At 50.3% G+C, this 27,505-nt stretch overlaps 1 protein-coding gene across 1 annotated transcript in view; it reads right to left on the reverse strand.

The window, feature by feature from the left end:
• LOC147733678 (transient receptor potential cation channel subfamily M member 7-like) overlaps nucleotides 1-27,505 on the reverse strand; it is a 1,990,815-nt gene that overhangs the window by 138,634 nt on the left and 1,824,676 nt on the right. The window contains exon 36 of the mRNA XM_086958252.1: nucleotides 8,121-8,326. Coding sequence (XP_086814378.1) covers nucleotides 8,121-8,326 — 206 coding nt within the window. The remainder of the gene's footprint in view (nucleotides 1-8,120; nucleotides 8,327-27,505) is intronic.

Raw genomic sequence — 27,505 nt, forward strand, 5'->3', positions numbered from 1 at the left:
CTACTGAACTCTAAGGTTAGGAGCAGGAGGCCTAGGGAACTCGGGTGCAGAGTGTGCACTCTCACGCGGGATGCGGGACAAAGTCTATGGATGCTAGCAATTCTAAAGTTACTGTTCCCGGACGAATCCGACTAGGTAGACTAAAAACGAAAAAGGATCTGGACACTTGGATAGTGAACCTGCGTAGGAGCACCGAAATGCTCGGGTTACCTAGCCCAGGGGCTGCGGCTGCATAGGGTTCAAATAACGTCAGGAATCCTCGTTGTAGTCTATGGAGCCTGAAAGAAGAAGTTGCTGGCAGGCGACCAGTGAAGATGTTCGGTGTGATCCAAGGCTGGATCGGTGATGGAGACGACCTGAAAGCAGAGGGGACTCAGTTCTTAATCACTAGCCAGTGATTGTGTGGGCACCAGGATGGCACCGGATGAGGTCACCGTGATCAGGTGAGTGGGCGACGCTGGACTCTGCAGTCACACGGGCCAGGAGGCGTTGTCGGCGACCAGGCTGGAGGTGCGAGCTGTCCCACGATGGTGTCTGCTGTCGGCGATGCTAGAACCAGGATTGGAACAACAAGCCTTGGCAAAGGCAAGCCCACGCGGTGGCGTCAAAATGGCGTCTGGAGTGGACCAGGAGGGTCCGGGGTGCTCCTCTTTTGGAAGGGAGCAAGGGCCAGTCTGGAGCAACCAGACCAGCGGTGAAAACGTCGCGGTACGTCGCGGTACGTCGTCAGGAGGGCCACTAGCCAACGGGCAAGTGACCGGACAACGTCGCAAGCAGCGGAGAAGCAGAAGGGCCCCACGCAGACCTCGTGGATGCTGGGGGGCTGGACTTCGGTGCTGGAGCTGCTCTGGATTGGGGCTTCTCAAACCCCAGTGCACTCACTCGAGGATCCCTCGGCGGTCGTGCTGGTTAAGCTTCGTGCAGGTTTTGAAGATGGCCGGTCCCTTGGGTCTCGTCACACCCACGAATCTCAGCTCGGCTGATGATGCAGGTAGAGGTCAGAGATGGCAGGGAATCCGGGTCTCGTCGAGCTGGTCAGTCTTGATCCGGAGGATGGACGTGCAGCAAACCGCAACTGCTTAGGTGGTGCCTGCTGGTGCAGGGTGGCTACTCCTTAGCCACAAGGGAGAGTCTTCAGAGAATGTCAAGAGTTCCTTTCGTGGAAAGTAGTTCAAGATTCAAGATTATCTCATTTGGGAAGGGGGCCCGCTCCTACCTTTATCCTAAGAAAAGGGGCTGGGACGCGACTAGGTCCTGCCCATTGGTGGGACCAGGAGGGGGGTGGTTACACCCCTCTCCTTTGTCCGGTCTCTCCCCAGCTCAGGGGCTGGGGTGCCCCTGGAACTGGTTTGAGCCGGCATATGCACAGTGAGCACCGGGGTGCCACTTGCAGTCACCTTCCTCTCAGCCCTGCCTACCTGGGATACACAAAATCCTGTCTGGGATGGTGCTAGCACCGCCCCTGACAGGAAACCCTTTGTCCGAGCTCTCCTCGCTGGAAGGACTCCCAGCAGCAGGAGGTCAGACTTGTGTCTGTGGTGGCAGCATCCATTTTGTGATGCTGAGGCTCGAGTCAACTTTAACCAGGGTTCACAGTTACATACATGTCGTGTCCCTCTAGAAGGGTGGAATGCTAACCCCTTCGCCAGAATTGGTGAGGGGTTAGTATTCCAATTCGTATGACACCTTACTCGACATGTTTTGATAAAGCGATACCAAAGTTGGCAAATAACTGCGAGGATTATAATGCACTTAAGAGTATATGGTACGCGTTATCATGGAACAGCTATTAGGACTTGGTTCCGCAAGCTGCGAACGGGATCAGCTCATGCCAGAGCACCATCTCACATAATTCCAAGCACTCTGCCTTCAGGATTGATAAGGCCTGCCATAGGAGTGACTGATAGGAATGCATGTGTCCATTTTAGGTTTAGATATAAGGAATACTATATCTAAAGCAAAGGGTGATTACACCACCTTGCCCTAGCTGTCGTGCAGCCAGTTGTGTCAGATTTGGGTGGCCAGCCAGGGGTGGCATAATACATGCTGCAGCCCCTGATAGGCCCTGGGTGCACCTATGCCCTGGGTACCTAAGGTACACTGTACAGGGGCTGATAAGGTGACTCAGTATCCAATTAGATATGTACCTAAGGTGCATGGAATCCATTTTACAGAGAGAGCAGTGGGCCTGGGGTCCTGAATAGCAGGGTCCCAGTTCAACTAAGTCGAAAACTAGCAAAACACCAGGCAAAAAGTTGGGGGCAACCATAGTCAGATAACCACCTTCCTACACTGACCATACGGCGTCAACATCCTTGGAGCCGGGAAGGGCCAGGACGGCTTCGATGGCATGAACGCCATAAAGGGGCCTGAAGATACTGGTGAGGCACACCCAAATTATATGCAAAAGGACCCAGGGGACCCGAAGGTGCTCCAGAGGGGTACGAGGTCTTGGCGAGCATGCCATACATCCCATTCAGGAAATGCGACAGATCCGAACCCGGCATCGGAAACTGAGGGTATGAAGCTGGTTCCACAACCGAACGAGGTACCTCTGGAATCGGAGCCACTGGAGCCACAGGTGGAACAGCCGCAGCAGAAGGAACCTCATCATCAACCGGATTCGACACACCCTCTGGAGTCAGTCAGAATCTCGGCGTCGTCGAGTCAGAGTCGCTTGAGGAGACACTGAAGGAGAAAGCAAGTCCTTTGCTCGACGTTGAGCAGGAGAAGGTGACCTCGATACCTCAGCTTTTGAGGATCGGCTCTGAGAAGCATGTCTCCTCTTCTTCTTATGCTTCCTCTTGGAGTAATGGGAAGTCGAAGACCTGGACTTTGACCTTTTTCATGCCTTTTTTCTTTACTTGCCTTGGCCATGTAAAGTTTGGCTTCTCGCTCCTTCAACGCCTTAGGATTCATCTTCAAGCAAGAAGAACATCCCTCGACGTCGTGATCTGAAGATTAACACCAAAGTCAATCATCATGCGGGTCAGTAATAGACATATGTTTACTGCACTCCCTGCAGGGCTTAAAACCTGACTTCCTCAGAGCATACATGACAAAAGAGAAAGAGATACAATTGAAATTACAAAGTATCCAAACGAAGTATGGAGAGTCCCAGAAAAAAACGTTAGCGTCGACAGCGCGGAAAAAGGAGAACTGATGTCATCATGCCGATGTGGTCCTCTTATGGCTCCGGTGACGTCATGCGGAGCCGCGTGCGGAGCCATGGCATTGTGACGACCTCGTCGGTGCAGAGAGCTAGGAAAAATTTCCACGGAATGCTGGCACAGGGGATATTCATAAGGTGAGGAATCCACAGGCAGATGTATCTATCAGAATTATGTATTTTGTTAGCAATAAATCTGCTTGCCACCTTTGCTGTCAAAACCTAGAACTAAAAAGGAAAACAGGTTTGTGTTCCTGCTCCCTTCCCGAACATGTGACCGAAGTAGCACAGCAGTGCCAGCACTGACAAAGGGGTAGTTGCTGACTGCCCCAACTGATTTTCATGCAAAGGCAGGGCTGGGGTGTGGGGCTGGACTTATTGCACTTCATTGTATTTCATTTTAGAATTGCCAACTGGCATCCCCTATTATGATCAAGAATAGAGAGGCCACTTTCAGCCCTGATTTGTTGGGGTCAGTCCCCATTTGTCTAGGCTTCCCTTTCATATTTTGAATCAGCCCACAGGAGCATTGTGCAGGTTTACATTTTGCAATGGTGTTTGGTTATTTAGGTTGTTTCCCTGGTAGCAGCTGCTCTGGCAGCTCAGTGCTATAGAACACTGGAGTGCTTATTCTCACACCTTACTTGGGATGGGCACATGGAATCTTTACTGTTTTGTTTCATGAGGACATTTCACATGTTGAACTTTAGTAAAATACAACAATGTCACAGCAGGTTTCATTTAAATAGATACTTTGATACAGTAACAACTAATATCTTGCAAAATGCTAGAAAAGGTCAATAGAGACAAAAAGATGAAGGGACATGAAGAAAAGGATATGACCAAAAGAATTAACTTATATCAAATAAGTATTTAAATCAATTGAATATAAATGCAGCACATCAAACGAGTACAATAAGTAGCCCCGGGTCAGCACAATGCCACAGAAATATAGGATGAATAGCAGCCCTGTGCTAGTGTGCATGGCTTAACCTATGCTCCAGAATGTTACCACGAAGGAGAATATAACAAACAAACCCTTTCAGACACTTTAAACATGCCAATTTCAAAGTGGAATATTCTGCTAAAACACACTGGAAAGGAATGATTGTTAGTAAAATAAAGTGCCGCAATAATGCAGCAAAATGTGCAAATCTATGCCGCAATATGCTGTGGGGAGTCTAATAGTCGGTGTCGCAGTCAAAATGTAAGGAACTGCAATAGAGACTTGACCAAAGAAAGGGGATCTCTTTTGCAGTAAGTAGCAACCACCGAAGATGGAGCTGAATACACTGCCGACTACTGGTGCAGTGGAAAATTAGTGACCCAAGGTGACAGTGAGTCAGTCGCACCAGAAAGGTACTGCTGATAAACAGTGTGGCTTTTTGAAACAGTTCAGTTTGAGCCTGACGAGCCGTGGCAGGACTGAAATGTAAATGCTTTTAGAAAGGGAGAAGCAAAGTTGTGTCAAAAGAAAGTCCAGCCTGTCTTTGGATTTTTCCTTTTTAGGTCGAGCCTATAGCAGCGCACATGCGCTACAATAGGAAAACAACCTTTTGAAATTGATTCAGTTTTTGCCCTAAAAACATGCACGCGTTGCATTGCTCTCAATGGATACGCGTGCACGTTTGGCGATTCCCTTGCGGGAGCGAGCTTTGACACCATATGTTGTAATTAACTGGCGAAAAAAAACATGGTGCCCCTGGCCCGCTCACCCAAGGGAAACGCTTTGTGTGCTCCCCTCAACCCTCCCACTTTTAGCGAGGGGCACGCACTTGTTAAAGCAAGCTTTGGACGCATTGAGGGTTTGTTAAGGTTCATGCTGCCTCTCGCACCTGGAGGTATTTTAAGCCAACAGTAATTAAATGTAAGCCTCCTGTTCTTGTATTTGAGCAGTGCATGTATTTTATATATCTTGTAAAGTAAGGGCCGACTAGAAACTTTAAAACGGTATCTATCATCTGTCAGATTCAAGTGGGGACCTTTGAAGCTTAAACCTACTAGTTTCATGTGCTTTGCATCGTAGCGCCATCTAGTGGCTGGCTGGGCTAAGCAACTTGTTCATTTGAATTACATTCTTCTCAGAGTAGTCATAGAACTACTGCCCTGAGGAATCGTCACTGGGATCGAGGTTGTCGGCCTCGTGGGGTGGAGCGGATAACACTGTTAGAACGAGCTCCTTCTCGTTCTTTAAGCAGCCGATTTCACATATAATGCCTTGAGGTTATGCCTTTGGAAGACATCAGTTGCAGGCCTAGTTAAACCCTCGTAAAGTACGGGGAAGAGGGAATCTGACCGTACAAATGCCGTCTGTTCAACAAAGGCACTCTTTTCCCAGCTTCCATATTACATCCCAAGATATCCGTTCACTATGGGGTTTCCTTTTTTGGGCAGCTAGTTGCAACACAAAATTGCCCGGGTATTAGCAAACATTTACCCTGATAGAATGCCAGATCTGTTGGCTTTGGCAGTGTTTGTTTCTATATTCTGTGTGGCAGGGAAAGTTGTGTTCTGCCACTTAAGAGTTTTCTGTGACGCGATAGCAGTGCGGCACTTGGCCAACTTGTGTGATCTTGGGGAAACGCCTAATATCTTGTGCCACTGTTTCCTCCTCTGCAGACACTCAAATGTATAAATGAGAAAACTGGAACTTTGCAGCTCTCGCAGTACCGGGGTCTAGGTCATTTCCTGGGGATAATCTTCAGTCCACTGACGGTCTAAGTCATTTCCTGGTGAAAATCTCAAGTCCACGTGCATACTTTGCGGCTAGAATAATGGCTGTAGGCCCCAGGCTGCCAGCCTGCCCCGGAGGCGGCTGTAGCTGGAAGCACGGAGCAGTGAGTCTGTGGTGCCTCTTAACTTAACACCTTAGCTGCGTGTAAACATTTCTCCCCAGTGTTGCGCTGTCCATTAGAACTAGTGCTGAATGGACGTTCAATGGTCGTGCGCAGCACTGGGGAGGTAGCGCTGCTGACGACCATTGGCCGTCAGCAGCACTTAAGGGGTTAAGGTCTGGTCTTCCCTCCCTCACACTCACAGCTGTGTTTCGTGTCAGCCCTGCACTGCTGTGATTCTGTGATTTCACTAGAGGCCTAGACGTCGGTCCTGTGACCCCTGGCGAATTTGTCAACCACCAGCTGGGTACACAAACATCACAATGCAAGGTGATTGATTACCTGCCTGTGTGGCGGGCCTGTGCAGAGGACGTGCCAAGAAGCCCTTTCAAGGAAATACTGGTTTATTCGATGTGTGCATACTTGGGGGTACCACGTGACTCGTGGCTTCTGCTGTTTTAAACCTTCCAGACTGCTGTTCACACCCACGGCCGTCTGTTCTAACTCCTGTGCATGCACCCACCTATCTCTCTCTCTCCCCCTCTCTCTCTACCTCTTTACCTCTTTCTATCTCTCTCTACCTCTCTCCCTCTAAGCCTCTCTACCTCTCTCTCTACACCTCTCTCCCTCTACCTCTCTACACCTCTCCCTCTACACCTCTCTACCTCTCTCAAAGATGGCTGCAGTGTCTACGTGGGATGCCGTGGACTAAGTGGCAGCAGGAGCCTGATAGCACTGCTTGTCCTTTAAAAAAAACAAGCATTGGCATTGCCAATAGGTCTACCCTTTGGGACCTTATAAGCGTTAAGTTATCCAGTAAAATATCCTTGGTGCAACAACATCAAGTATTGCATGGCTAAACACTTATAAGGTCCCAACGGCGAAACCTATTGGCTATGCCAATGCTTGTTCTCCTTGGGGGAGGAATAAGAAGGACATTTGTACTTGTGTCTTTTGTGATATTGCACGAAAGTGAGGTTTCTGGGGTGCGACGACTTCAACATGGTGTTAGATTTCTACTTAAAAAAAAAACACGGCCAGCTAAACTACTCAATAGCTTTGAAGTGAACAACGGAAAGAAGTCAGAGGCTGAAGCTTTACGAAAGGTAAAGACAACAAAGGTGATACCTGGAGGGAGTTTGTCACTGATATCAGCTTCCGATACCAGTCACATGGCTAGAATGTTTGAAGACTTTGAGCCACATGATACTGCGAAAAGAACTTAAAAAAGTGATAAGTAAGCTGAAAGAGGAAAAAAAGCACTAGGTGGGCCCCATATCCTGCACATGACGAGGTGCAGAACAACAATGAATTGGCGTCACCGGTGGTGCCTTGTTTGTCTCTCAGTCGTCACTTTTGGTGGTATTAGGGACCCCATCAACCCTCTGCAGCCAGTCATATGAAATGAAATCTGCGGAAGCCAATATCCATAGGAATGTCTAAACTACAGCGAAAGCATAATTTTAAGAACAAAAATGATAATTGGCAGCAAATCAAAAGTTACACGCTGATACAAAAAAGAGGCATAAGTCAGTCAGCTAACTCAGCTACATCTACCAGGAAATAGAACTTGCCGATTGCAGCGTTTCTTTGGTAGTTTTTCTGCAGAGTTTTTGAAAAAAGAAAGGTTTTTTTTTATCCAATTTGGCTTCTGGTAAATAAAAAATATGATGCCATAAAACTATGGGGAAATAGAGATAGAAACTAGAATGGAGCTAGTGGGGTGACATCACAGAAGGATTATAGAGGTTACAGTATACCGGCCCTGTACTATGTGCAGCAGATCCTCTTTGAGATACTTTTGCTCCAATATTGTATTCCGTATGGCAAGTACTAGAAGGGGCTAAGATGGGTCAGTTCTAAAAGAGAAGGGGAGGTCTGGCGCGGTATTACTTTTTGCAATTTCCAATATGCACAGGTTCTAGATAGTTTAAAACCTGCTGGATAGCATTTGATGCCATTAGTAATTCGGATTCCACTATAGAACAGTTGAGTTTTTCGTATTCCTGTATATTTTATGACACACCCCACCACAGCAACAGCCATTCACCTAATCACACAAATCTATGAAATATTCAAAACATGAAATAAATTATGCAAACCAATTACGAATTTACCTTGCAAATCGAGCACCAGCAACTCTCCCCTTGTGTATTCGTACGTCCAGTGACTGAATGCGAGCATGGTTTCCTCAAGATTGTTAGTTGGAATAATCTCGTCACCGTTGTTATTGTTGTACTTCCTAAACTCTCCAGTCATGCACTCCTCAACGGCAAACCATTGTCCTGCCGAGGGGCAATACAAAAGAAAAGCTTCCAAGAACCTAACAAAACATAGTAAACAAATAGATCATTTATTTTTCTCCGTTAACAAAGCAGCCTTCTTTTTCATCTTTGTTATGTTAAACTAATCCAAGTAGTAAGAGATCTGAAAATGGGCATGGATAAGGACATTAACGTAAAAGTAAAGTAAGGCAAAGAAGGTTAGCCACAGAATCACAAACACATTTTAAGAGTGTTGCATGTCAACCACTTTATTTAGATTTTCTGAAAAACAGTACTAACTTAACAAAATTTCCACATGCTTTCAATAATGTTTTAAAGCACAAGTTACTGCTTGTGTAACTATATATCTGTAAGAGACATTAGTTAGTGATAGATTCCTTACCGTAGAATATCCCCAGGCGTCAGACTGGATCTGGAAAGTTTTGCTTAGCAGGACCTCTGCGATTCAGTAGGTGGCGGCGTGCGGCTCCGTGTCAGTCGCTGGTGTCGTATGCGCTGAGATGAAGTCACAGAGACTACTTAGGTGCCACCCATGCGAGCTGACGTCGGTTCTGTGCACAACTTTCCGCGCCAGGAACGCAGAGCCATGCAAGACACTGACGATTGGTGCATAAAACTAGGGCCCTAAAAGGGGATGACCTTAATCCTAGTAATCAGTTCATAGAACGGGGAGGATGGGTGGGAAGGTAAGGAATCTATCACTAACTAATGTCTCTTACAGATATATTGTTACACAAGTAGTAATTGTGCATCTGAAAGAGACATTTAAGTGATGGATTCCTTACCTTAGAATACATACCCCAGCAATACCAACCCCGGTGGTTGGTCTGCGAACAAAATTACACCAGGAAGTCACGGAGAACAGAACGGCAGAAGAAGACGTCTCCCCGGACTTGACTGTAAAGACAGTAGTGCTTTGTAAACGTGTGCAGCGAGGCCCACGTAGCTAGCTGCCTGACAAATGTCCTGCACGTGAACGCCAGGCCCCAAGGTAGTAGTGGCTGCAATTGATCTGGTTGAATGGGCACGCAGACCCACAAGAGGCTTATTCTTGGCCAAGGAGTAACATACTTTGATGCACAGAACGACCCAAGGGGAAATGGTCCATTTGTGCACAGCCCGACCATTTTTGACGCTCAGGGAGCCAACAAAGAGCTGATCGTCCACCCGGAACTGTTGCACAAGTTACTACTTGTGTAACGATATATCTGTAAGAGACATTAGTTAGTGATAGATTCCTTACCTTAGAATATCCCCAGTTGTCAGACTGGATCCGGAAACTTTAGCGTAGCAATACCCCTGCGCATCAGAAGGCGTCGTCCGCGGCTCCGCGTCCGTCGTTAGAATGACGTCGGAGTACTTGGACGCCGCCTCGCGCGCTGATGTCGGTTCTTATACACAGCTTTACCGCGGTAGATACGCAGAGCCATGAAAGAACCAGCACTGGTGCCATGAAGCTATCGCCCTGAAAGGGGATGACCTTAACCCTAGATATCGGTTCGCAGAACGGGGAGGATGGGTGGGTCAGTAAGGAATCTATCACTAACTAATGTCTCTTACAGATATATCTTTACACAAGTAGTAACATGTGCATCTGAAAGAGACACGTTAGTGATAGATTCCTTACCTTAGAATAGATACCCCAGCAATGCCAAACCCGGTGGAGGGTCTGCGAACCAATAATCACACCAGAAAGTCCTGGAGGATGGAACGGCCAAAGAAGCCATCTCTCCGGACTTGGCTGTCCAGGCAGTAGTGTCTTGTGAACGTGTGCAGCGAGGGCCACGTAGCTGCCTGACAAATGTCCTGCAAGGGGACTCCTCGGCCCAGGGCAGTAGTAGTCGCCGTGGCCCGATTGGAGTGGGCCCTCAGCTCAACAGGAGTTTCCTTCTTAGCCAAACAGTAACACGCTTGGATGCACAACACGATCCACCAAGAGATGGTCCGCTTGTGCACCGCCCGTCCTTTCTTAGCGCCCACGTAACCAACAAAGAGTTGGTCATCCACCTGGAACTGGCGCGTGCGATCCAGATAGTAAGCTAGCGCACGTTTTGGGTCCAGACGATGGATCCTCTCTTCCTCTTTCGAGGGATGCGAAGGCGGAAGGAAGGTGGGCAAGGTGATGGACTGCCCGATGTGGAAGGCTGTGACTACCTTGGGCAGGAAAGAGGGTTTTGTCCGAAACACAACCTTGTCCGGATGGACAGAAAGGAAAGGAGGTTTAGAGGAAAGAGCTTGGAGCTCACTCACTCTCCTGGCAGAGGAGATGGCAACCAGGAAAGCAGTCTTAAGTGTAAGAAGACGGAGAGGACAGTTCTGAAGTGGCTCAAAGGGAGCGCACATCAAGAAAGTTAGAACCAGGTTCAAGTCCCACTGGGGCATCACGAAAGGAACAGGAGGGAACATATGAGTGATGCCCTTTAAGAATCTGTTTACAATGGGGGACTTGAACAAAGAAGGCTGATCAGGTAGCCTTAGGAAGGCTGAAAGGGCAGAAAGGTAGCCCTTGATAGTGCCTAGAGCAGAGCCCTGCTGGGCAAGAGAAAGAAGGAAGAGGAGAACCTCAGAAAGAGGGGCATTGAGAGGATCGACAGCCTTTGCTGTGCACCATGCCACAAATCTGTTCCACCTGCAGGCATATACCGACTTTGTGGAGGGACGCCTGGCTGCCAGAATCACAGTACAGACTTCAGGAGGCAAGTCGAATGGCCTCAACTGTCGCCGCTCAATCTACAAGCATGGAGGTGGAGACTGGACAGGTTTGGGTGGAGGTCCTTCCCCTGCTGCTGCGACAGAAGGTCCTCCTGAAGAGGCAGACGAACCGGGGGATTGACTGACATACTGAGTAGCTCGGGATACCAGTATCTTCGCGCCCAGTCTGGAGACACAAGGATGACTTGGGCCCGGTCGCGCCTGATTTTCTTCAGCACTCTGGGCAGAAGTGGTATAGACGGAAAGGCGTACAACAGACCGCAACTCGACTCGTGACATATAGCGTCCCCGAGCGAGTGCCGACTTGGAAATTCCAACGTGCAGATTTGACGACATTGCGCGTTCTCTAAGGTGGCGAATAGATCTAACCAAGGCTCTCCCCACTATAGAAAGAGGCCTTGCGCCACGTCCGAGTTCAGACGCCATTCATGATCCATCATGCACCTTCGGCTGAGCTCGTCCGCCCTGGCGTTCAGAGAACCTGCCAGGTGTTGAACCACCAGGGTCATGCCCTGATGTTCCAGCCACTGCCAGAGGCGCAGAGCCTCCTGGCAGAGGGTCCACGACCCCACCCAGCCCTGTGTCTTGCAGTACCACATGGCGGTGGTGTTGTCCGTGAACACCTGCACTACACTCCCCCGGACAGAGGGGAGGAATGCCTTCAGTGCTAGACGAATCGCCCGCAGCTCCAGAAGGTTGATATGGAGCCGGGACTCCGCCGGAGACCAGAGGCCTCTGATCTCCGCTCTCCCATGTGGCCTCCCCAGCCCTGGAGGGACACAACTACGTGCTTCGGTTGGGGAAGGGAGAGGGATCTGCCGGTGACCCAATCGCGGTCCGTGAGCCACCACTGCAGCTGTCTCGCAGTGCCCTCTGAGATCATGACATGGTCGGACAGGTTGCCCTGATGCTGTGCCCACTGAAACTTCAGATCCCACTGCAGAGCCCGCATCCGCCACCTGGCATGATGCACCAGAAGGATGCAGGAGGCCATCAGCCCCAGAAGCCGAAGCATCAACCTGACCGAGACCCGGGATAAAGGCTGAAAGATGGGAATCAGAGCCTGAATATCCCGGACCCGCTGTTCGGGAGGATAAACCCGAAACTGCGCCGAGTCGAGGACCGCTCTGATGAAGAGGAGCTTCTGAGAAGGGCACAGGTGTGACTTCGGCACATTGATGGAAAACCCCAGCAAATGCAGGAGGTCAGCCGTAGTCTGGAGGTGGCTGACGACTGTCTGGGGCAAGCCCGCCTTCAACAACCAGTCGTCTAGGTAGGGGAAGACTGAAACCCCTAACCTGCGCAGATGAGCTGCGACCACCGCCATCACTTTTGTGAACACCCGAGGGGCACTGGTAAGGCCGAAGGAGAGCACGGTAACTTGAAAATGCTCCTGGCCTACCGTGAACCGCAGGTAACGCCGATGGGCCGGCAGGACAGGGATGTGAAAATATGCGTCCTGCAAGTCCAACGCTACCATCCAGTCTCCAGGGTCGAGGGCAGCCAAGACCTGAGCCAGAGTCGGCATCTTGAACTTTCTCCTTCCGGAAAAAGTGATTGACTTTCCGGAAGTCCAAGATAGGACGCAGAACCCCTTTTTCCTTCTTGGGGACCAGAAATTAGTGCGAAAAACAACTACTCCCTACTTCTGGCCCAGGTACGCACTTGATGGCCCCCTTGGCCAAGAGGGCCGTGTCTTCCTATTGGAGAAGAACTAAATGATCCCCGACATGCGGTGGCACCGAGGGGGGCATGGCTGGAGGGGAGGACTGAAAGGGAAGGGAGTAACCCTTGCGGATTAGCTGCAGCATCCACTTGTCCCACGTGATATCGCGCCAGTGGGGGAGGTGGTGGTGGCGGATCCTGCCACCCACCGGCGTGGAGTGCTCCACGAAGCTCGGAAGGTTTGGAGGTAGGAGCAGCGGGGGTGGACGTGGACTGACCCGCACGCTGATTCCCAGACCCGCCCTTGTGGAAGCCGCGACCACGGCCACGCGGAGGCTGGTTCGGCACAGGCTTGTTGAAGGAACATGCCTCGGTTTCTCTGCCCTGACCACGAAAGGAACGAAAACCAGGAGTGGCCGGATTCCTTGCAGAAAGACACAAGGACTTGGCCGTGGCCCGTGAGTCTTTAAAACGCTCCAACCCACTGTCCGCCTTATCGCCAAACAGGCGGGTTCCACCAAAGGACATATCCATGAGCGAGCCCTGGACCTCGGGCACTGTTGTAGAAATCGCCCTGCCCAACGAGTCTACAGTGTCCAAACCACACCGAATGGCGAACTTAGCCGCATCCTTACCTTCAGCAATCGCTGGAGAAAGGACAGCCTGGACCTCTTCAGGGCACTGAGGCAACACTTGAGCAACAGAATCCCACAATGATTGAGAGTAGCGGCCCAACAAGCAGGCGGTGTTCACCAACCCCAGCCCCAAGCTGGCCGAAGAGAACAACAGCTTAACAAACAGTTCCAGTTTCTCAGAGTCCTTGTCCGGGGAGCCGTAGGAAAGGCACTCTGCGACGTTGAGGCCTGGATGACCAGACTCTCAGGCGTGGGATGAGTGGTCAGAAAGGCCGGGTCACCAGGTGCTGGGCAGTGGCATCTGGCGATGTTTTTATCCACTGGGGCCCCCGTGGCCGGCCGCGACCAAATGCCCAATAGGACTTCCGTGAGGGTGTCATTGGGAGGAAGCAAAGGCTCCGACGAAGTAGACGCCAACTGGAAGCACCTTGGTAAGTTTGAGGGCCTCAGCAGCCTGACGGAGCACCATCGTGTAGGAAGCTCCCTCCTCCATCTTTGGCGGGGGAGAGGCAAACCCCGGGTCAGAAGAGACATCGAGATCGCCGGCGTCTTCCAGATCGTCGACCCAAACCTGCTCGGAGTCACACTGCTGGGAAAGAGGGTCCTCGGTTCCGTCCCAGTCCACCTCCTCCTCCGGTCGCGGCGGCAGGGCCGGAACAAACGGCGTCGGAAACGGCGCAGAGAACGACACCGACAAGGGCCGTGCCCACGCCGCCTCCCAATGTGGATCCCAGGTCGGAACAAAATGGTCCGAGAATCCACTGCGGAGCCGAGGGCGGCACCGGGCCGGAGCCAGCAGTGGGGCCGGAGCCAACGGCTTAGGATCCTGTGGTGCTGGGGCTGGAACCGCTGGCGGAGCAGCCGGGCCAACAATATCTGGACACGGGACCGCGGGGCCCAAAGGAGCGCCGGCGGGAGCCTGAGGCCTGAAAAGGGGGTCAACGGTAGCAAGAAACTCTTGCACCTGTTCAGGAGTCGCTGACAGACCCGGGAAGGGCGGGTAGACCGTGGGACTCCCAGGCTCCAGAGGAGCTTCCGAGGAGCAACGGGGGGACGTCGGAGAATGACCACGCTTCTTCGACTTCTTTTTATGGTCTTGCTTACCGGATTCCGAAGGCGAAGACTTGGAGGTGAGGAGCGACGGCTCCAGTCCCGGGAACGGCCCCTAGACCCGGAGGGGCAATGTGACGAATGCTGGACCTCCAGCAATTTTCGGCGCCGCACCCGCAAGACCTTGGGGGCCAAGGCTTGACAGTCCCAGGAGTCGTGATGGGTCTCCAGGAAGTAGAGGCAAACATCTTGGGGGTCCGCCACCGACAAATTACAACAGGCCCCACAAGACTTAAAGCCGGGCATCCCTATGTGCACCAGGAGAAAAAAAAAGGGGGGGGGGGGAGACAAAAGTCTCAAAATAGTAGTCAAAAAATGACTAAGGTACGTGCTCAATCTGGATCTGCATTTACTGGCACGGAAAAAGAAAGAACGGAAGTCAGCATGCATGGGTGGCACCTAAGTAGTCTCTGTGATGTCATCTTGGTGCATAAGACGCCAGCGACGGACGCGGAGCCGCAGGACGCCACCTACTAACGACAGGAGTACTGCTAAGCAAAACTTTCCGGATCCAGTCAGACCTGGGGATATTCCAAGGTAAGGAATCTTTCACTAATATGTCTCTTTCAGATTATGTGTTTCACAAATTATTGTACTACTAAAATGACAATCTTATATTCCTGGATTATTATTGCAGCAGAGTATTTGTCGTATATCTTTTGTAAAGTGTGACGCCAAGTCTAGAGGTAATTCAGAGTGCTTCGCACAGGATGTGGAAACCATTTCATGATGATTCACTAAATGGGAATTCAGCTGGTGTACCAACGATGCCTAAAGGTGGGGATAGTTCTGGTTCTACCACTGTAAAGTGGGTGTTGCAGTTCTTAAGCAGCTGAGGTAGTGCCATGTGAGACTATTATAAGGAGGTCAGATCTATCGGCTATATACACAGAAACAGCATGTGGAAGCAGATCTAGCAGGACCATTATTAGCAAAGACTATCAAAAACCCACAGACAGAGAATCCTATACTAAAAGTAATCAAGCATTTAAAACATACTATGAAACTCTGTACGCAGCCCCTCCTATCCTACCTGATAGAGAATTTGAAACATTCTTGGAGGGCCTCCATTTCATGCAATTGTTAGAAAAACATAAGGAAGAACTAGATAAACCCATATCGGAAGCAGAAATTAGAGCAGCAATTAAGGTACTCCCTAGAAACAAAAAACCGAGATCAGATAGCTTACCCGTAGAATTTTACGCTACATACATGAAAATATTACCGCCCCACCTTAAACAGCTGTATCAGGCATCAGTAGAAACTGGCACCCTACCGCACATAACACTCCTGGCTCTAGAAGTAAAGCTGCCGAAGCCGGGAAGAAGTGGTACTGATATGTCAGGCCATAGACCTTTATCACTGTTAAATACAGACTACAAGATTTTAAGTAAACTACTGGCTATTAACCTACAGCAATTCATACCACAATTAATTCATGCAGACCAATGTGGATTTGTACCAGGCAGAAGCACAGCATTAAATATTTGTAGACTACACCAACTAATTACGAGAGCACCTGTGCAAGGGGGCACGCAAGGATGCATCTCACTGGATTTGAAACAAGCGTTTGACTTATTACACTGGGGATATATGTTCCGCGTTTTACAGAAATATGGCATCCCTCAACAGTACATAAAATGGATAGCTTTATAATATGCCAATCCCACTGCACGCGCCCGCATGGGGCCATACATATCTCCACAATATGTAGTGGCACGAGGAACTAGGCAAGGTTTCCCCTTATCACCTTTAATATTTATATTAGCCCTGGAACCCCTACTCGTCAAAATATGTTCACTTGCACTACAGCATGCTATACATGTAAGGAGTGAGACCCACAAAATCCAACCTATGCCGATGACATTATCTTATACCTCGAGGTTCTTTGCAGGGACCCCACACCTCTCCCAGAGATTTTTGTGACATTCTAACTGCTTTCCGGGCTATCTATCAACAATGCCAAATATTCCGCCTATTCATTTCAACATAACAGGTTACATGCCTCCTTGCATTTTGGTCCATAGAACTTCCAAATAACGCAAACAACCTTTAAATATCTAGGATTACATATCTTCATGGATCTTGAAAAACTGATAGATGGCAATATAACTAGAGCAATTAACACACTCAGATCACAAATTAGGTTCTGGATATCGCTGCCATTATTAGTAGCGGGAAGGATAGCCATCACTAAAATGGTGATGCTCCCCAGATTACTATATTAGTTTACTCACCTGCCTATAGTAATTCCAACATACATATTGAAAGCAATAGATACCTTGATGGTGGAATTAATCTGGGGAACCGGAAGATGTAGAATTGGGTTATCGAAGCTTCAGTTAAATAGCAAAAGTGGAGGAATGGGAGTTCCGGACTTTAAAACATACTGTTATGCCAGTCAACTACAATGGATGGCCTACTGGCTATTAGGATGAAATTTGCGAGAAATAGGAATGACACAGCGGGACTGGACATGGGGTAAGCTACATACGCTTTTGATGCCAAATGCAAGGATACCACCAAATACATCTCCACTACTAAAAGTGGCTTTACAATACTGGAGAAAGTCACTGCACTATACTAAACAACAAATACCATATGCCCCAAATATACCCTTGATGGGTATCCCCTTACCACTGGAGGAAGTATCACAGAGACGTGTCTCAGTTTGGATAGAGGCAGGAGTGGATACAGTAGGAATGCTCTTTGTGGACGGTACACGGACAGATCACAATACATTTGTCAGGGAGTACCAAACACAGTCTTCCTGACACACGCACATATCCTGCGGTTTATACGTAATGTATGGGCACCGGATGGAAAGGAACCTCAGACGCACAAACTAGTACAGATGTTGCACCTTATGGGGAATGGCATCTGCTTAACAAAGTGGTTAGCTTATTATGGGATCAAATGACATACTGCAATATCACTACATTGTCTTAGAGAAAGATGGAGTGAGGAGATGAGTAGGGTCCTTACAGATAAGGAATGGAAAACCACTACTGAATATTCCAGAAAGGTGTTGCAGAACCTGAAATGTAACTTCATACAATTAATGATATTACACCGTGCATATTTATCCACTCACAGATTAAGTAAGATGTTCGCGGACGATGCCGATATGTGCCCCCAATGACGCCGACCTACTCCACATGTTATGGTCATGCCCAAGAATTTTTAATTACTGGTCCACAATACATAAACTGTTAAATACACTAGCCCCTGGGAGAAGGATAAATAACTTAAAAACCTGCCTGTTAGGTATGGGGCTTAATCATAAAGCCAGGAACCCTACCACTCGCTTCCTTAATCTGATGCTAATAATAGCAAAATGAACAATAACGATGCGCTGGAAATCGAGGAAAGCACCAACGGTCTTAAATTGGTACAATGATGCACTAAGGTGGGGTAATGCTGGGGTGGGGTAATGCTGAAGGCGCAGAAATTCAGAGAGAGGAAAGACGTGGATTAATTGGCGGGTCCGGGTCCTGGGGGTCAACTTTGGGCGCCATCTTCGTTTGGGACATCTCAGCCGGCGGCGGCCGCCATCTTGGAGCGGACTCGCGTGCTCAGGGCTGACTGGACCGCCTATTTAAGGCGGGCCTTTGCGTAGCGGCGGTCTACATCATCTACCACATTGCTGCGCTCGCGCTGGCACTAGCGCTGAGTATTTTAAGACTTCCTTATTCTCTATTTTGGTTCGTTTTTTAGTTGTACTTACCCCTGATTTTAGGCTCCTTGCCTGCAGCTCGCGCCCCTCTCCCCTCTCACCGCACATAAAAAACGGCATTCTTTGCCTGCAAGCACCGCCACTTTGGCGGGTCCTGGGGGTCAACTTTGGGCGCCATCTTCGTTTGGGACATCTCAGCCTGCGGCCGCCGCCATCTTGGAGCGGACTCGCGCGCTCAGGGCTGACTGGAGCGCCTATTTAAAGTCGCTCCCTTACGCGCAGCGTGACGCGCAGGTGGACGCCTTCGCTTAGCCTGAGTCGTGCCGGAGTCCTGCCCGTCTGCGCCCGTAAGCGTCCCGGAGGCTTCGGGGCGGCGGGGGACGCCGGTCCGGCTAGACTCAGGTAGAGATGATCTGCTACTCCTCGGCGATGTTGCGGGATTTGCGCAGCCGATCCTGCTCTTGCCGCTCCGTTTTCCCGGGGCGATTTAAGGGCAAACGGCGTTGCCCGGGCTGTGGCTGGACGCCTTCCCGGACATATGTCAATGCCCCTCGCCCAGCTACGGCTGGCATGAAACATCTGTGCCTGCTGCTCAATACTAGGTCAGTAGGATGCCATGCCCTGCATATATACGATCTCCTTGTCAGGGAAAATCCCTTATGTCTGTTATTGACTGAAACTTGGTTGGGAGAGGCGTCCAATCCGGACGTTTTTTCAGCCATTCCTCCGGCGTATAACATTTTCCGGCAGGACAGATTGAAGGGAAGGGGCGGGGGAGTGGCGGTAGTGGTGAAAAAGAGCGTTTCCTGCTCAGTGCTTCCCCTGAACCCCATTGGGAGCTCAGATTCGCTCGCCTTCACGCTTAGACTGTCCCCGAACCAAGCTCTGAAGGGGTTGTTGGTATACAGGCCACCAGGCCCTGTGGGCTCTTTCCTGGAGGACCTGCAGACAATTATTTCTGAGCTGGCGCTGTCTACACAGCACTGCGTGGTGGCAGGTGATTTCAACTTCCACCTTGACGCGACGGACGACCCGGACGCGAATAAACTGCTGGATATTACATCTCCGCTGGGTTTCATACCGTTTGTGTCAGGTTCAACACATGAGAAGGGGCATACCCTGGATCAGGTGTTCTCGTCTGTCCCGTTACGGAGGTCGAAACCCTGCCGGTGCTCTGGACGGATCACAGGGTGATTAGACTTTCCGTGCTGGAGAATGGGCGGCTGGACAATAGCGCCCCTACGCTGCCTAGACCAGCTTCGAGAGCGTTGCACAGAGTGACGCCCGACATGCTGGAGCAGGCACTCGTGGACCATCCATGCCACCTTTCGGGTGACTTGGAAAGTGACACCGAGGCTCTGCAGTTGTGGCTTACCAAAAGGTTGAACGATCTTGCCCCGAGGGCAGCCCCCCGGTCCACGGCGATATGGCAATCTGCGCCGTGGTTTACGGAGGCGCTTCGTGTGGCTCGCAGCCAATGTAAGGTGGCCGAGAGGACCTGGCGCCTTTTGTATGACGGGGAGGCTAAACTCGCCTACAGGGCGGCGGTGAAGGCTTACCACCGGGACATTCTGGGAGCTAAGAAGGAATATCTGGCTAGGAGGATCGAGGCATCGGCGAACTCCTGTAAGGAGATCTTCACCATTGTGAAGGAGTTCACGACCCCCAGCTCCCATTCGCGCCCTTTAGTTCCTCCAGATGCGTGGGCATGTGACCTTGCTAGTTTCTTTACCAACAAGATCAAGGCGATTCAGGCCTCCTTCGTGGTGGGGCCGGAGGATGGAAGCAGCGCCCCTGGGGCCGGTTGCGGACCACCGCACACGCCTGTGGCGGTTTTGTCTGATTTTCCAGCCGTTTCCAGCGATGCGTCCAGGTTGCTACCGGCCAATCTTAGATTTGGCTCGCCGCTTGACCCCTGCCCTGCCAAATTCCTGGCCGGGGTGGCGGCTGTGGTGAACCCGTTGGCCAACCCTATCCTCAATGCCTTCCTGAGGGAGGGGAGGGTCCCTAGCTCTTGGAAAAAAGCGATGGTGATAACCCTCCTGAAAAAACCGGGTCTTGATGCCGAGGCTCTGGCCAATTATAGGCCAATTTCACTTCTCTCGGCTCTAGCTAAGATCACTGAAAAACATGTCCACGGCGTCTTGTCGAGCTTTTTGGAAGCTAACAATCTGCTCCACCCATCCCAATCCGGATTCCGTCCCAATCTCAGTACGGAAACGGCGTTGTTGGAGGTCACTGAGATCATCAGGGAGACCTTGGATGTCGGCGGTAGGGCCATGTTGGTCATGTTAGACCTGTCGGCGGCTTTCAACACCGTCCCCCACAAGGCGCTCTTAGCCAGGCTTCAGGACATCGGCCTCAGGGGAACGGTGTTTAAATGGTTCACATCTTTCCTTGAAAGCCGCCGCCAGACGGTCTGGGTTTCCCAGAGTTCTGCCGAGATGCCGCCATTGGGAGTTGGGGTTTCACAGGGCTCTGTGTTGAGCCCCACGCTGTTTAACATCTTTATGTCCCCTTTGGCGGCCGCGGTGGAGGCATATGGGGCCCAGATCATCTCCTACGCCGACGATACGCAACTCCTTTTCACATGCGGTAAAGACCAGGAGTTTGATGGAGAGAGAATTCGGGACTGTCTGGTAATGGTCTTCGACTGGTTCCAGCGGAACAGTCTGAAGGCCAATTCGAGTAAGCCTGAGGTTTTATCCTTTGGTTGCGTCACCGATCCGGAGTGGCGACACTGGTGGCCGTCCGATATGTGTCCTCCCGCACAGTCTTCATTGGTGGCTAAAAATCTGGGTGTCAAGCTGGACAACCAGCTGTCGCTGAGAACACATTCTCGGTCTAGCTGGCACCTGTTATGGAATTTTGAAAATGCTTCGCAAATTCCTGCCCCTACTGTCTGTGGCGTTTCAGAAAAGGGGGGTGGTGATGAACAGAGTGTCTGAATTAAGCAGACCACTCTTACCCAGTCCAAAGATCAGGGCTTGATCCATCACCGTTATTTATCTCACTGCACCATCCCAGCTCAGAACCTGGCTATATGCAAATCAGTCTGTCCCTGGCCCAGTGCATCATGGGAACAGGGCAGACTAAACTACCAAGCCAATTCTTCACCAGAAAGGAGACAAGCTACTGGGGACCGGTTTCTGGCATTTCAGCCGTCTTCGGCCCGGCTTGCTTGAATCCTGATGGTGCAGTGAGAAAGGGACTCATGTCTGAGTATACCCTGCCACACCTATAGTGGCCAAAAACGTTTCAGAAAAGGGGGTGGTGATGAACAGAGTGTCTGAATTAAGCAGACCACTCTTACCCAGTCCAAAGATCAGGGCTTGATCCATCACCGTTATTTATCTCACTGCACCATCCCAGCTCAGAACCTGGCTATATGCAAATCAGTCTGTCCCTGGCCCAGTGCATCATGGGAACAGGGCAGACTAAACTACCAAGCCAATTCTTCACCAGAAAGGAGACAAGCTACCGGGGACCGGTTTCTGGCATTTCAGCCGTCTTCGGCCCGGCTTGCTTGAATCCTGATGGTGCAGTGAGAAAGGGACTCATGTCTGAGTATACCCTGCCACACCTATAGTGGCCAAAAACGTTTCAGAAAAGGGGGTGGTGATGAACAGAGTGTCTGAATTAAGCAGACCACTCTTACCCAGTCCAAAGATCAGGGCTTGATCCATCACCGTTATTTATCTCACTGCACCATCCCAGCTCAGAACCTGGCTATATGCAAATCAGTCTGTCCCTGGCCCAGTGCATCATGGGAACAGGGCAGACTAAACTACCAAGCCAATTCTTCACCAGAAAGGAGACAAGCTACCGGGGACCGGTTTCTGGCATTTCAGCCGTCTTCGGCCCGGCTTGCTTGAATCCTGATGGTGCAGTGAGAAAGGGACTCATGTCTGAGTATACCCTACCACACCTATAGTGGCCAAAAACGTTTCAGAAAAGGGGGTGGTGATGAACAGAGTGTCTGAATTAAGCAGACCACTCTTACCCAGTCCAAAGATCAGGGCTTGATCCATCACCGTTATTTATTTCACTGCACCATCCCAGCTCAGAACCTGGCTATATGCAAATCAGTCTGTCCCTGGCCCAGTGCATCATGGGAACAGGGCAGACTAAACTACCAAGCCAATTCTTCACCAGAAAGGAGACAAGCTACCGGGGACCGGTTTCTGGCATTTCAGCCGTCTTCGGCCCGGCTTGCTTGAATCCTGATGGTGCAGTGAGAAAGGGACTCATGTCTGAGTATACCCTGCCACACCTATAGTGGCCAAAAACGTTTCAGAAAAGGGGGTGGTGATGAACAGAGTGTCTGAATTAAGCAGACCACTCTTACCCAGTCCAAAGATCAGGGCTTGATCCATCACCGTTATTTATCTCACTGCACCATCCCAGCTCAGAACCTGGCTATATGCAAATCAGTCTGTCCCTGGCCCAGTGCATCATGGGAACAGGGCAGACTAAACTACCAAGCCAATTCTTCACCAGAAAGGAGACAAGCTACCGGGGACCGGTTTCTGGCATTTCAGCCGTCTTCGGCCCGGCCAAAAACGTTACTGTCTGTGGAGCACAGGCGGATTACTGTGCAGGCTCTTATTGGATCAAGGCTAGATTACGCCAATGCTCTCTTTCTCGGCCTCCCTGACTATCTGGTCCAGCGCCTGCAGGTGGTGCAGAACTCCGCCGCCCGGGCTATCTTCGGCTTGCGGAGACGAGCTCGAGCTTCTGGGCTGCTACAGACGCTCCATTGGCTGCCTATCCGGAAGCGGATCCTGTTCAAATTCTTGACACTGATGCACAAGGCTTTGTTTGGATCAGGAGCCGGATATCTGTAGCGTAGACTGGCCTTCTATCGTCCAGCCCGCTCCTTGCGGTCGGAATCCCTCTTTACAGCGGTGGTTCCGCGGGTGAGGAAGGCCCGTGCGGGGGGGGGCGCTCTTTCAGCTGTAAAGCCCCCCAGCTGTGGAACTCGCTTCCGCTTTTGCTCCGCAGCACTGCCAATTTGCTCCAGTTCAGGAAGAGCCTGAAGACCTGGCTTTTTAATCTTTAGGCTTTTTTACTGTTTTCTTTTTTTCCTTTTATTCTGCTCTTGCTCTGTTGTGTTATTTTTACTCTGAGTTGCAGGTGGAAAGCGCCGGGACACTCTTTTCGAGTAGCCGTGCGCTATATAAAAACACTATAACATAACATAACATTAAGGAAAAAACCTATTTTACTAGATTGGAATGTTCTAATGGAAGAATTTAAAGCGACTGATAATAATGCAATTCCATAGACGTAATGTTAAACTGCTATGATAAATGCACAAACTATCGATATATTTATGATGTAATGTTATTTTTACAAAAAAGTCTTCTAACAGAACACAGAAATTGCAGGGAAAAGAGCAGAAAATGGTTTCAGCTGCTAATAAGTGGACTACTAATATGGCGGAAATGGGTGAGAGGGGCGAAATGTTTTTCTAATTTGTTGGAGTAGTTTAGTCAGGAGGAGACAAGGGAAGTTTGTATAAAGCACTGTGTAGATGGTACCGTAAATCAATGATGTATAAAATGATAATCCTGCTTAGTACATTTTTCCACATATGTAAACAGTACTACAAGAATAGTGACACGATATTGGACTACTACACCTTTCTAAATACAGCACTGGTTGATATATATAATAATACTATTGCAAAGTTGTACAGTAACATAATAGTAATGTGGATGTGCAAGCTATATTTATGTTGTATTAGATGTGGAAAAATCTTGATAAAATATGTAAAACATTTTTTTTAAATAAGGTCAGATTGCTCCAGAAAGAATTGAATGACCCCTGAACCCAATGTTTTGCAAAATTACCTCTTGCTTAGCAGGGTAACAGATTTTAAAATCACATGCCAACTGGTTGTCAGTTGAAACTTAGGGGCCTATTAGGATGGCGGACGGACCTGCATCCGTCCGCCACCCCAGAGGAGAAGGGACCGTCCGCAGGTGCTGCGGCGGTCCCTCCGTGCTAATTAGGATGTGACCGCCACACTGGAGGTCACATCCTGTATTTTTAACATTGTGGCGGGTGCTGCTTGAAGCAGCACACGCTGCAATGTTAAAAAAATGCATGTTTATCTTTACATGCACAAAGCTGCAGGCACCGCGTGGTGCCTGCCGCTTCGTGCATGCAAAGGAAGGGGGGTACCATAGGTACCCCCCATGTGCACCCCCCACCCCCCCTTCACCCCTGGGGGCTCGCAACGGGCCCGAATACAACACCGTATGCCTTTCCACGGCGGAAATGCCGCTGTGGAAAGGCATATCACCGCAGCTATCCTAATATGGTTGGCGGTGTCTGATAGACACCACCAGCCATGTTAGAGCTTCTCTGCCGCGGTCGGAAGGCGACCGCGGCAGAAAAGCGGCGGACGGAAAATAGATCCCCCAGCCATCCTAGTCCGCAGCGGATAATCCGCATCCTCCGGGCCGGCGGTGGCTTCCGCCGGACCGGAGGATGCGGATTATCCGCAATCATAATCGGCCCCTAGATTAGGTCTCTGAGCGGGCTGCAACAAACAATCAAATATAAGAAATGGCTTTGTCTACCTATGAGCTAGGAAGCACAAGTTATCACAAGTTACTATTTGTGTAACGATATATCTGTAAGAGACATTAGTTAGTGATAGATTCCTTACCTTAGAATATCCCCAGGCATCAGACTGGATTCAGGAAGTTTTGGTAGCATGACCTCTGCGCGTCAGTAGGTCGGGTTATGCGGCTTCGCCTCCGTCGCTGGTGTCGTAAGCGCGAGATGACATTACGAAGACTACTTAGGCACCACCCATATGGAGTGACGTCAGTTCTGTACACCACTTTCCACTCCAGGAACACATAGCCATGCAAGAAATTGACCACGGGTGCCATGAAACTAGGATCCTGAAAGGGATGACCTTAACCCCAGAAATCAGTTCACAGAACGGTGAGGATGGGAGCGGCGGTAAGGAATCTATCACTAACTAATGTCTCTTACAGATATATCGTTACACAGGTAGTAACTTGTGCATCTGAAAGAGACACATTCGTGATAGATTCCTTACCTTAGAATAGATACCCCAGCAATACCAATACCAGTGGTGGATCTGCAAACAAGATTACCACAGAAAGTCACGGAAAACAGAACGGCCTAAGAAGCAGTCTCTCCGGTCTTGACTGTCAGTAATGCTTAGTAAACGTGTGCAGCGAGGCCCACGTAGCTGCCTGACAAATGTCTGCAGGGGAACGCCGCATACAAAGGGAGTAGTGGCTGCTGTTGCCCATGTAGAATGAGCACACAGCCCCACAGGAGGCTCCTTCTTAGCCAAGGAGTAACAGGCTTTGATGCAGAGAACGACCCACCGGGAGATGGTCCGTTTGTGCACGGCCTGACCTTGTTTGGCGCCCATGTAGCCAACAAAGAGATGGTCATCCACCCGGAACTGTCGTGTGTGCTTCAGATACAACAAAAGCACACGTTTTGGGTCCAGATGGTGTAGCCTCTCTTCCTCTTTTAAAGGATGCAGAGGCGGAAAGAAGGTGGGCAAAGTGATGGTCTGCCCGATGTGGAAGGGCGTGACAACATCTAACAGAAAAGATGGACGGGTCCTTAAAACCACCATGTCCGGATGAACAGAAAGGAAACTAGGTTTGGAAGAAGGAGCCTGGAGCTCACTCACTCTATTTGCAGAGGTGATAGCTACCAGGAAAGCCATCTTGATAGTGAGAAGACGCAAAGGACAGTTATGAAGTGGCTCAAAGGGAGCGCACATCAGAAGCGTCAAGACAAGGTTTAAGTCCCATTGAGGCAATATGAACGGCAAGGGAAGAAACGTGTGCGTAATGTCTTGGAGGAAACGATTAACAACCGGGGACTTAAAAAGAGATGGCTGATCTGGAAGCCGTAGAAAGGCAGAGATGGCCGAATGATCACCCTTGATAGTGCCCAGAGCAGAACCCTGCTGGGCCAAGGATAGAAGGAACAGAAGGACTTCAGAAAGAGGGGTAGAAAGAGGATCCACAGCCTTTTCTGTGCACCATGCCAAAAATTTCTTCCACCTGCAGGCGTATACCGTTTTAGTGGAGGGACGCCTGGCTGCCAGAATGACATCACAGACTTCGAGAGGAGACCGAAAGCTGTCAAATGTCGCAGCTCAATATCCACGCATGAAGGTGGAGGCTGGACAGGTTCGGGTGGAGGACCGTCCCCTGCTGCTGCGACAGAAGATCCTCCCGAAGAGGTAGTTGTATTGGGGGAATCGATCGCCATGCTGAGTAGCTCGGCAAACCAGTATCTTCGTGTCCAATCCGGAGCCACAATGATGACTTGGGCCCGGTTGCGCCGAATTTTCTTCAGCACTCTGGCCAGAAGTGGTATAGGCGGAAAGGAGTACAACAGACCGCAACTCCACTCGCGACGAAATGCATCGCCGAGCGAGTGCCGCCTTGGGAATTCCAACGCCCAGAACTGATGACATTACGTGTTCTCTTTGGTGCCGAACAGATCTAACCAAGGCTCTCCCCACTGCTGAGAGAGACCTTGCACCACGTCAGAGTTCAGAATCCATTTGTGATCCATCAAGCACCGTCAGCTGAGTTTGTCCGCCCTGGCGTTCAGAGAACCTGCCAGGTGTTGAACCACCTAGGTAATGCCTTGATGTTCCAGCCACGTCCGGAGGAGCAGCGCCTCCTGACATAGGGTCCATGACCCCGCCCTGCTTGTTGCAATACCATATGGCAGTGGTGTTGTCCGTGAACACCGGCCCGCACTTCCCGCACAGAGGGAAAGAATGCTTTCAGTGCAAGCTGGAATGCCCGAAGCTCCAAAAGAATGATATGGAGCCAGGACTCCGCCGGAGACTAGAGGCCTCTGATCTCCACTCTCCCAAATGTCCTCCCCATCCCAGGAGGGATGCATCCGTCACCACTTTGTGAGAGGGATCTGCCATTGACCCAATCGCGATTTGTGAGCCACCACTGCAATTGTTGTGCAGTGTTCTCCGAGATCTGGATATGATCGGATAGGTTGCCCTGATGCTGTACCCACTGGAACTTCAGGTCACACTGCAGAGCCCGCTTATGTCATCTGGCATGTTGCACCAGCAGGATGCAGGAGGCCATCAGGCCGAGGAGTCGGAGGGTCATCCTGACGGAAACTCGGGATAGAGGCTAAAAAAGTGGGAATCATAACCTGAAAATTCCGGGACTTGCTGTTCGGGAGGATAAACCCAAAACCACGTCGAATCCAGAACCGCTCCTATGAAGGGGAGCTTCTGAGAGGGACTCAGGTGCGACTTCAGCACGTTTATGGAGAACCCCAGCAAATGCAGGTCGGCCGTAGTCTGAAGGTGGGTGACAACTGCTTGGATCATCAAGAAAGGAGGAAGAAGGAAGGTGTGATCC

The sequence above is a fragment of the Lissotriton vulgaris genome, chromosome 2_1 (genome assembly GCF_964263255.1).
Source record: "Lissotriton vulgaris chromosome 2_1, aLisVul1.2, whole genome shotgun sequence".
NCBI lineage: Eukaryota > Metazoa > Chordata > Amphibia > Caudata > Salamandridae > Lissotriton > Lissotriton vulgaris.